The 9,591-nt window shown below is 52.8% G+C and overlaps 1 protein-coding gene across 4 annotated transcripts in view; it reads left to right on the top strand.

The window, feature by feature from the left end:
- The first annotated feature begins 501 nt into the window (after window positions 1-501).
- Window positions 502-9,591, top strand: part of AFAP1L2 (actin filament associated protein 1 like 2) — a 96,778-nt gene continuing 87,688 nt past the window's right edge. Inside the window, exons 1-2 of one of the 4 annotated variants that reach the window (XM_032312329.1) lie at window positions 502-823; window positions 6,429-6,482. In XM_032312329.1, coding sequence (XP_032168220.1) covers window positions 808-823; window positions 6,429-6,482 — 70 coding nt within the window. In that variant the 5' untranslated portion in view covers window positions 502-807. The remainder of the gene's footprint in view (window positions 824-6,428; window positions 6,483-9,591) is intronic. The other 3 variants (XM_032312331.1, XM_032312332.1, XM_032312330.1) reach the window with 3 other exon arrangements.

The raw sequence follows: 9,591 nt of genomic DNA, 5'->3' as shown, positions 1-9,591 counted from the left end.
GTGAGCGAGCTCCTACGAAGCAGATGCCACCCCTGGGGCGGTCAGGTGCTCCCGGACTTGTCCAGACGGCTCTAGGAATTCGACTGCTCACGAGAGCCTAGAACAACCGCTCCCCGGGACCGTGGGTCCCCGGAGATGGCAGCAAGCAGACATTTTCAGACTCCCTGATGTGTGTGTTGCGACCGGCGGCGCGACGACCGCCCAGAGCGGTTGCTGCAGGGTTGGAGCGATCCCCAAGGAACGCGGGCAGGCGCGGGGAAAGGGCTCGGGAGCCCCCACCTTCATCGCCCTGTCGCCTCTCGGGGAAGCCAAGGCATTAGGGCGCCGGGAGACGGGAGCCAGGCGCTCTAGGCCCGCCTCTGCCTCCCGGGTTCGACCTCAGTCTCCTCCTCCGGGCAGTGGGTTTGCAGCCCGGCGGTTGGAAGAGCGGCTCTCGTAGGCCCGCCCGAGCCCGCCCCTCGCCAGAACCTCCCCCGCCCCGGGTTCGGGCACAGTCGAGCCTCCCGCCCTCCTGCCGCCCCCGGGTCCCGGACGAGAAGGAGCCGCCAGGCGGCCGCGGGCGGACGGCAGGGCCCGGGACGCGCACGGAGCTGAGCGCCGCGGGGCTCGGCGGCGGAGTTCCCCCGCGGGGGCGGTGCGCCGGGCGGGGACGGGGTCCGAGAGCCCCGGGCGCGGCCGGCGCGCCTGGAGGTCCGGCGGCGAGCGTGACCTCACGGGGAGGGGCCAGCGCGGCGGCCGGGGCGCGGAGCCGAGCGCCGAGAGCGCAGCGCGGGAGCCGAGCGGCCGGGAGCGCACGCCGCGGCCCCGATGGAGCGGTACAAAGGTGAGGGCGCGGGTCCCGGTGCGGCGCGCACGCACCGGCGGCTCCGGCCGCACCGCGCGGGCGAGGAGGGCTGGGGCTAGCGGGGGCGGCACTGCTGGCGCTTTGCGTCCCGTCGGGACTCAGGTGAGCAGAGCCGGCGGCGCCCGCCCGGCCCGGAGCTGGGCCACAGACCGGGACGACGACGGCGCGGCGGGCCGGGCGAGTGGGCTAGGTGGCGGCTACGGCCCGGGCTCTCGGACCCTCCCGGGCGCAGAGGGCGGGGGTCGGCGTGGAAGGCTTCCCACCTGTTAGAGGAGGGAGGGTGCGCCCGGCGACCTATCTCTAACGCCCGGGCCGCCCCGGAAAGATGCCGAAGCCAAGGAGGCCCCGAGTGAGTTCAGAACCGCGCCGCGCCGCTTGGGGGCAAAGGAGCAAGTCGCTGGGTCGTCGGGCCCGGGCGCCTGTCGGAGGGGAGGGCTGCCCGCGGGCGCCGGCGACCAGGCTGAGCGGAGGGTGCCCTTGGGCGGTGGGGTGGGCGCGGAGCTCCTCTCCCGCTGGGTCCGGCTGCCCCAGTCCTGCGGCCGCTCCGGTAGCCGTTTCTGTGCGGGTCCTTCGCTCTTGCATCTCCGGGCATAGGTCGGGCCAAGTGGAGGGCTGGGGGCCGAACGGGGATGCCCGGCAGGTGGAGCGCGCTGAGGCGTACCGGCCCGAGGGCTCAGCTCCGTGCGCAGCTGGAGCAAGTTTTAGATTTGGCCGAGGGCTGGGATCCTGGCCAAACCGTGGTGGGCGGACCGGCCCGGGTCGTGCCCCCTCCTCGGCTCGCGCCGGTGCTGGGAACCCCGGGGCCGGGGTCTAAAGGATTAAAGATCTTTCGGAAAGAGGGATTAAAGAGCGGTCCCTTAAGCGGGGTGTTGCGGACGCCCCCTGCCCCCTTCTCATTTGGGAAAGTCTTTTGCACTTCCTTGCCCTGGACTCGTCCCTGCCAAACCTGCGAGAGGAAATACTGTTTCTATATTTATTTTCCCCTGGGAGAGGGTAATAAAGGAGAATGCTCAGATTCCCAAGGAATCTCATTCCCGGTGGTTTCTCATTTCTGAGACTGGCTTAAAGGAATCTTCTGGGACCGGCTTGAGTTCCCTAAACGAGTCGTGTCTGTTGATTTTTCCCACTGCTTTTTCTCATCAGGGTCACCTGGTTGCAGGTGAGGGCGAAAGGTTTACATTCTAGGCAGCACTTCATGCAGAGGGAAAGGGTCTTTGTCAAGAGCACGGGAAGCCGACTTGGGGGACGGGGTTAAATTGCTTGGCAACCTTTGGTTTCTTTCTTTAAACCCTCCCTGGAGCGCCTCTCTCGTTTCTAAGGGGGTGTGTTCTTTTTTCATCCCAGATTCTGCTGAGATCATGTCAGTTTTGTGCTGGGATGATTGAATGCACCCTTATGTGGTCTCAGACACTTGAGGAAGCCACAGCCCCTCGCCTCCTAAAATGGCAGTTTGCTACTCCCTCTCCCACTCTGTCTGCACCTCCACCCTTTGGGAAGGACCCTCAGGGGGAATTCAGGACTTGCGCGGGAAGTGGTGGCCTCTGAGGTCCCTCTGAACTCAGGGGGTGCCCTTTCTGAATTGGGAAGTGAGGGAGTTCTGGCTCCAGTTTGAAGGGCCAGGCTAAAAGCTGCTTTCTCAAAGAAGCATATTTAATCCAAGGGAGGGCAAATTATAACATGGAGGGGATGTTCTTTCTAAATGCCCATTATTATCAGAAGCTGTTTGTATTAATAGCTTTTGGCCCTTGACCTAAGAAAGTCTTCTTAGTTATCTTTTTCTCTTGGGAGTTTAAAATCCTCCCTCCCTGGAATATCAGTTAGGGGATTTTTGCCAACTGAAGGAAACTTAGTTTCCATTTCAGAGTGTTTATGTTTTTGGTAACACATGTATCTGCCTCATCATTTTGCAGTAAATCAGAGAGTGATAAGTGGATACATTTGAGAATTATCTGGATTGCAGAAGCTAATCCAACGCATCTTTTCCTGTTTGATTGGAGAGGGAGTCTTCAAAGACTCACCAGTGAATGCTGGTGTTTACTAACTACAGGGTTCAGCTGTGGAATTTAGGGGACCCCCCCATCCCAGGAATTTAGAAGTCCCCATTCTTTTGAGAAGCTAATGACTTGTGCTTTGAACTCTCATTGAATTGAAAAGTTGATCTGTGCATAGTGAAGCCCCTGGGCCCAGTCTCTGATTAATCAAGGCAGCTGTAACTGGCATCTGTCAGTTTTCTCTTGCTCATCAGAGATTGAAGCTGTCTCTGTTTTGTTTTGTTTTGTTTTTTTTGTTTTGTTTTTTATAGTCAGATGTTTATTTACCCACTGAAACTGCACAGCTCGACCTTTTTTTTTTTTTTTAATAGAAACTGTCTTTGTTTTTAAGGTAAGATTAAATAATTATGGAATGACTAGGTATCTTTTTAACAACAAAATAAAACAGAAAAGCAAGATTTACCTGGGCTTTTAGAACATACAAAAATTATAATGAAGAATTCTCATTTGTGCCACTTTAAAATTTCGTTACCGAAATGCCCCGTGCTATGTTTCTAAATTCCCGATTTTGAGCTCTCCCAGATAGGTAGAATGCCTCATTGTTGTGTTCAAATTCTCAAAAAAAAAATTTTTTTTTTTTAAATTTGTAAGTCTCATATAGCAGTTGATGTAGGAGAAATTGTCTTCCATGTTCCCTAGCTGGTGTTACATACTGTCTATCTTCCGATACTACTGATCCTTTTTGGATGCAGAGCTGATTTTTCCATTGTTACGTGGGTTGTAAAGGGAGGTCTGGAGCTAGAGTGGTTGGGATATCACCCTCTGTCTAACATAGAAACATTTCCAGACTTTTCCCCCATCCCACCAAAGGCATTGTGTTAGATAGCCATGGCTCTCTCAAGCAAAAGCAAGGAGTAGGGTGGTGAGAGACTACATAGGGGTGTCTTCCCAGAGAGATGGAGCTTTTATAAGAGTTCGCATAAAAAGTGTTGGTGGGGTTGCTGTTTCTTGTGGGTGCATCTCTTTGGTGTGGTATAAGCAGTGCCAGCATCTCCAGGGTCCCTTGAAAAGCCTCCCATCCTTGGGTGTTTACATATTTATGACTCTCATAAGAGCGCCCTTGGACTGCTGTGTCCATTGGCTGAACTCACACCATGTGGTCAAGGATTCTGGTTCCTGCTGCTCTTCCAGCTGGTGAGTGTGTCCGGGGCCAAATGTGACTGACCTACTATCTGTGGATTGCACTTGGACCAACCCCACGGAAGCTTCCTGAATTTGCATCACACTTGGATCTGAGCAGTCATGGTTGAGCTATTCACTTTAATTTGGATCACAGTAATTGGTCGAAGGTGTCCTCATTCTTTTTCTGTTTTCGTTTGTTTGCTTCCAAGTCAGATCACCCCATTCCCAGGAGAGGGCACTTTGTTCTAAGGTACTGCAAAGTAGAGATGAGCCAGTAAAAATTCCTGAAAGCCTCACCTGGGAAGGCTGTGATCTGTGGTCAGGAAAGGTCTGGGAAAAAAACAAAACAATAACAAAAACAAAAAAACAAAAACAAAACAAAAACAACCAAGAGAGATGGGCAGATTGATCATTCATTTCAGAGGAATCATCAGATTTCGTGTTTTCCGTGCTTAGGAGTTCAGGTTTTTCCCTACTGAAACTGTACCTCAGGCTGTGCTCCATAACCTTAGCCACATATGGGAACCATCAGGGGACTTAAAAGAAAACAAACAGGGATCTGTAGTGCCCACTCAAGACCTTCTGATTCAGTTGGTATAGGGGTGCTGCTTAGGTCTTCAGGTGCTCTGATGTGCAGCCCAAATTGAGAATCCCTGAGAAAAGATACATAGTCATTTATCCACCTTCTTCACCTGGAAAAGTAAAAGCAAGGGGGGAGTAAGACTGATAATCCCTCCGTACTCCTGTGAATGTGCCGTAACCAAATCTCTGGTACCTGCAGAAATCTACTGAGATTCCCCTGAAGCCATCCTAGGCTTTAAAGGCCGTGAGAATACTACTTCAGAACCATCTCAAAAGGTTGCTGCACAATCCTAAATTCAGGGTTTACTCATGCTTGGACTTGACCCTGAACCCTTCTGACTTTGAAGCTCCTTGTGTGGGAGTCCTTGATGCATTGGCAGTGGAATGGTCTGAAACAAACACTGAGGGGTCCCCTCTGGTGCTGAAGGGCCAGGCTGGGTGACGGCGGGAATTCTGCTGTGGACCCTTTCCCTCTTCTGAAGGGGTAGGAGCTCTGGGAACTGGGCTGGAGCCAAGCGCAATTAATGGGCCAGGAGGGGCCAAGAAGCTTCAAAGCTGAGGAAGCTGTGCCAGTTTTCTTGCAAATCCTTTTAATGATGGGAAATATTTCTCTAAAGACTTCTGTCATTTTTGGGGAAGGGAGACTTTCCCCAGGCTGAGGGAGGATGGCACATCTGCCCAGGCCCAGGCAGAAGCAAAAGGCAGAGCAGTTGTGGCATGATGAGGAAGGCTGTGGGTTGGGAATGGGGAAACCCACGCCTTCGGTTTCCAGGTACGAAGCACTGAGCTCTCTGGGCCTCAGTTTCCCCATCTAGCAAACAGCCTCCAGAGTTGGTCTATCCTGACTTTCCAAGCGCTCTTCAATGCCGGGTGCTCTGTGGTCACTGCGGAATCTTTGGCGGAGAATGTTCCTGGAGGAGAAGGAAACGAGGGAGGGAATGTGGATAGCCCAACAAAGGTCAGTTTAGGGTTGTGATTCTTATAAATAAAACTGGTTTCCTGGCGAGAGCCAAGAGCAGCAGACAGTGGGAAAGAGACGGCCATTGGCCATGTGAGGAATTTGTTTCTCAAGGACTTCTGTGTGAACACGTCTCCAGAGATCGCTAGTGAAGGCCAGAGCCACCCTCCGAAACACAGGATTGTTCAGTCCCATTTGACAGACAGGTCAGCTGAGGTCTGAAGAGATGAAACAACAGCTTAAAGTCAAACAGGATGCCACATCCCTGAGAACTGAGTTTCTGAAGGGCTGGATTCCTGTTCTACTAAGAGCAAGGGTTTATTTAGAAAGAAGTACTCAAAGCAATTCCAGACCACTTCCTTCTCTGTGTCCCTCGAGCCGCAAAGGGACCAGCTGTCCAGTGAAACTCTGCTCAATCTTCAGGACCTAGTCCACATGCCTCCTCTTCCATGAAGCCTCCCCTGATTCCCTCTGTGTTCCTGTGCTACTTGAGGTACAATCATCCACGCCTGGTACATCATAGGTACTCAGCAAAAATATCTGTTGAATTAATGTCACGTCTTACTGTTTCCTCCCTTACGTCAAATCCCTTCAAGACCGAAATCTTGTCTCTCTCCTCCCAGTGTCGCTCCCCTTCAGCCCCTGGTGCCCCCCCAGCACTTGGGTCCCCCGAGGCATAACTGGGGCATGAGTGAGTGTATGATCCCAGGCAACGGGAGCTCATATTCTCTGATGCTTGGCTCTCAAGAGCAGACCTGGTTCCCAGAGGGAAATGAAGCAGACTCTCAAAGCCCCATCTCATGAGTGGAGACAAGCCCACAGCGGTGGCCCTTGGCTTTCCCGACTTGAGCCTTATTTCTGTCTGTTCCAGCACAGGGGTGTTGCTGTCTGCTGGTACAGAGAAGGATCCTGCAGGTTTCTGCTTGTGAGTATGAGCCTGCCTGTGCTCTCTGCAGCAGCTCCCCTGGCCTCCAGCGCTCCCGAGGGTGCAGACCTGGCCCTGCCCAAGCTCTGGACCGAGGGCTAAGGGATCTTGTGGAGCTGGGCGCTGGCCTGGGCACTCTGGGGCTCGGGCTTCTAACTGGCCTTTGCCACTAACTCGCTGTGCGACCTTGGGCAAGTCACTTAATCTCTCTGGGCCTTGTTTCCTCAACTGTACAAGTGAGGATAATGATTACTAACCTGCCTTCCAGGCTGCTTGGTGGAATAAATGGTAAGAGCTACTGGAGCAGGGGCAGCGTTACACTAATCCAGGGAGTGGCCAGCCGAGGCCTCTAGGACAGGATTGTGACCCCACCAATTCCCACCTTCTTGTGTGTGTACTCAGGGGCGATCCTCTGTTAATTTGGGCACCAGCCATGTCCATCACATGCTTTTCCAAGCTATTGGGAGCTCAGAGTTGGGGAAGCTCTGCCTGTTCTCAGGTAAACTAGCCTCTGTGTATCTCTCCCGAGTCAGCTGGAAAGGGTGTGGGCACAGAACTGCTCATTTTCAAGCCTGTATTGTGGCCTTGCCTGACTTTCCTTTGATGTCTTGGTAAGTTTATATAGGAGAAACCCTTTCATTCTAACAAGAACTTCAAGCTGCTTATATTCATTTTCTATTTCTTGGCTCTCACCTTCTCCCTAGTTAGTCTCCACATGAAAACCCCACTGGGCAGGAGGAGCAAGGAGAAGGTATAGAAAAGGAGGAGCTGGCCTTACCCTGGGCTTATTAAACTGGACAGGAGCAAACCCAGAATGAGCCCAGAGCACCTTCATGCCCCGTGTCTGTGCGCGTCCCATACCAGGGAGGCCTGGGGTGGGCACCGGCACCAACGGGAGCCCTGCTCTGCTGTTTTCTCAGCACACCCCTGCGTGCCCCTCTCACTTCCTCCAGCCCCTCCCGGGGCCTTCAAAGACAGCTGCAGGCCTGTCGGAGCGTGAGCTCTGTGCCGGCGCCCGGCCCCTGCAGATCGCACTTTGGCCTTCTGCCGGCGAGGAGACCGAGGGAGGACAGTCGGCTGTTAGCTCAGAGCGAACATCCTGCCTCTCATCTGAGCAGGGCACCTGTGCAGCCCTGCCCTCGGAGGTGGCTGTCCCAAGGAGAGTGGCCAACTATCCTGGTTTGTCTGGGACTTCCCTGGTTTTGCCTCTGAAAGCCCCAAACCCCAGGAAATCCCATAGTTCTGGGCAGACGAAGCCGGGAGGTCACCCTGTTCCCAGGCCTCTGCTTTTTATTAAAAGGCCCGAAATCAAGAATTTGGTTCCCCCATAGAAAAGATGAGCTGCAGCCAGTCGTTTCAAGTCCTTGGCAAGAAAGTAAAAGTCCCAAGCTTGAAAACCAACAGCTCGTACCTAAGGTCCATCCGCATGTGCTGAGTGAGAAAGCCAAGCTTGAAAATCTTCCGCACTGTGGGATTCCATTTATGTGACCTTCTGGAGAAGGCAAGATTAGAGGGAAAGAAAACCAGTCTGTCACTGCCAGGGCTGAAGGAAGGGGTTGAACCACAAGAAGGTATGTGGGATGTTTTGGGAATGACTGAAATCTTTATGGCTCAGCTCTCGGTGGTGGAAGTGGCTCCACAGTTCAGGTGTTTGTGAAAACTTGTGTGTAACGTGCTGGGCATTCTCCCCTCACCTTCCCGCCGTGTGTAAATTATACCTCCAGGAAACTGACTTTAAAACAAACCCTTGTGGGGCTCCTGGGCGGCTCAGGTGGTTAAGTGTCTGACTCTTGATTTCAGCTCAGGTCACAATCTCAGAGTGGTGAGATCGATTCCCCACGCCGCTCCTCATTGAGGAGTCTGCTTGTCCCTCTCCCTCTGTTTCTCCTCCCTAGTCGCATAGGCACACATTTTTTCTCTCTCTCTCTCTCTAAAATAAACAAAATCTTAAACATAAATAAGACAAACCCTAGCAGTTTGGAGTGCCGTGGCTTAAAATGAAAGATCTGTTGAGTGTCCCGTTGGCCATCTCAGGTCGTGACTAGAATCTGAGGGCTCTGTGTTTTCCTGTTGGCAGTGATCTTGGGGGGAACAGCAGAAGGGAGTGTAGAATTTTGGTAGGAAACAAAAAGACTGACTGCTTGACAGCATCCTGAATGCAGGAGACTTGGCCATGAGGCCCAGACATGCGAGGGTGGAAGCTCTCCCTCTGTTTAGAGAGAAGGAAAAATCATTGTCCTAAAACCCAGGCAGCAGATGAACCCAAGAGGGTCATGGAATTGTGAAGCATTCGCTCCGGGCTCCCACCCTGGGAACTCCGCCGCTACACACATGGATCTAATGTATTGAATCTGGCAGCCTTCCTGCAAGTCTTTTTTTTTTTTTTTTTTTTTTTTCCCCTCCCCTCACCAATAAAGTCGTTGAATTGGAATTGAGTACCCAAGTCTGTGCCATAATTACTTCCTGGCTGACTTTTTGTTTTCTGGAAGTCCTGCTTGTCTATGCTAGTTAACGATTTTGAGGCAGGGAGAACCCATGATTTAGCAAAATAATGCACCTAGTTCCATATGATGTAAGGGATCCGTCCTCTTGGTTCCAGACAGGGAAAGTCTCCCAGTCGAGGGCAGCGTCACCAGCCCTTGTGGCACCGGTCCAGGAGATGGGGTGTGGCATTCTACGGGAATGGAAGAGTATCACTCTAGTGGTCCTAATGGAGTCTAAAGACCTTGGTGGTTTCCATTTTTTGTTTGTTTGTTTAACCAAAACCCATGTTGAATTGGCTTGTTCTTTAGATACACTGCGTCTGGGTCTATGCCCTGGGGAGCTGAACCCGTGTCTTCCCATCTTTCTTAAATACAGCGTGTTGAAAGGCTGTGGAACTTCCATCCATGAGAACAATCTGGGCCTAGATCACATTCATCCATGGGTTACGTAGGAGAGTTTCCCACGCGCGACTCTTCTTACACATATATCTAAGTCAGTAGTGGCTCAAAAAGGCCAGTCTGTTTCACCTGTCCTTAAGGCACTCAGGAAGAATTGCTGAGGCGGTCCTTGGTTCTAATTGTCTCGGCTTTGTTGGGGGGGGACGCTGAAGCGAGAGGGAAAGATG

Source organism: Mustela erminea, chromosome 14 (assembly GCF_009829155.1).
Source record: "Mustela erminea isolate mMusErm1 chromosome 14, mMusErm1.Pri, whole genome shotgun sequence".
Taxonomy (NCBI): domain Eukaryota; kingdom Metazoa; phylum Chordata; class Mammalia; order Carnivora; family Mustelidae; genus Mustela; species Mustela erminea.
This window is presented reverse-complemented; position numbering and strand designations above follow the sequence as displayed.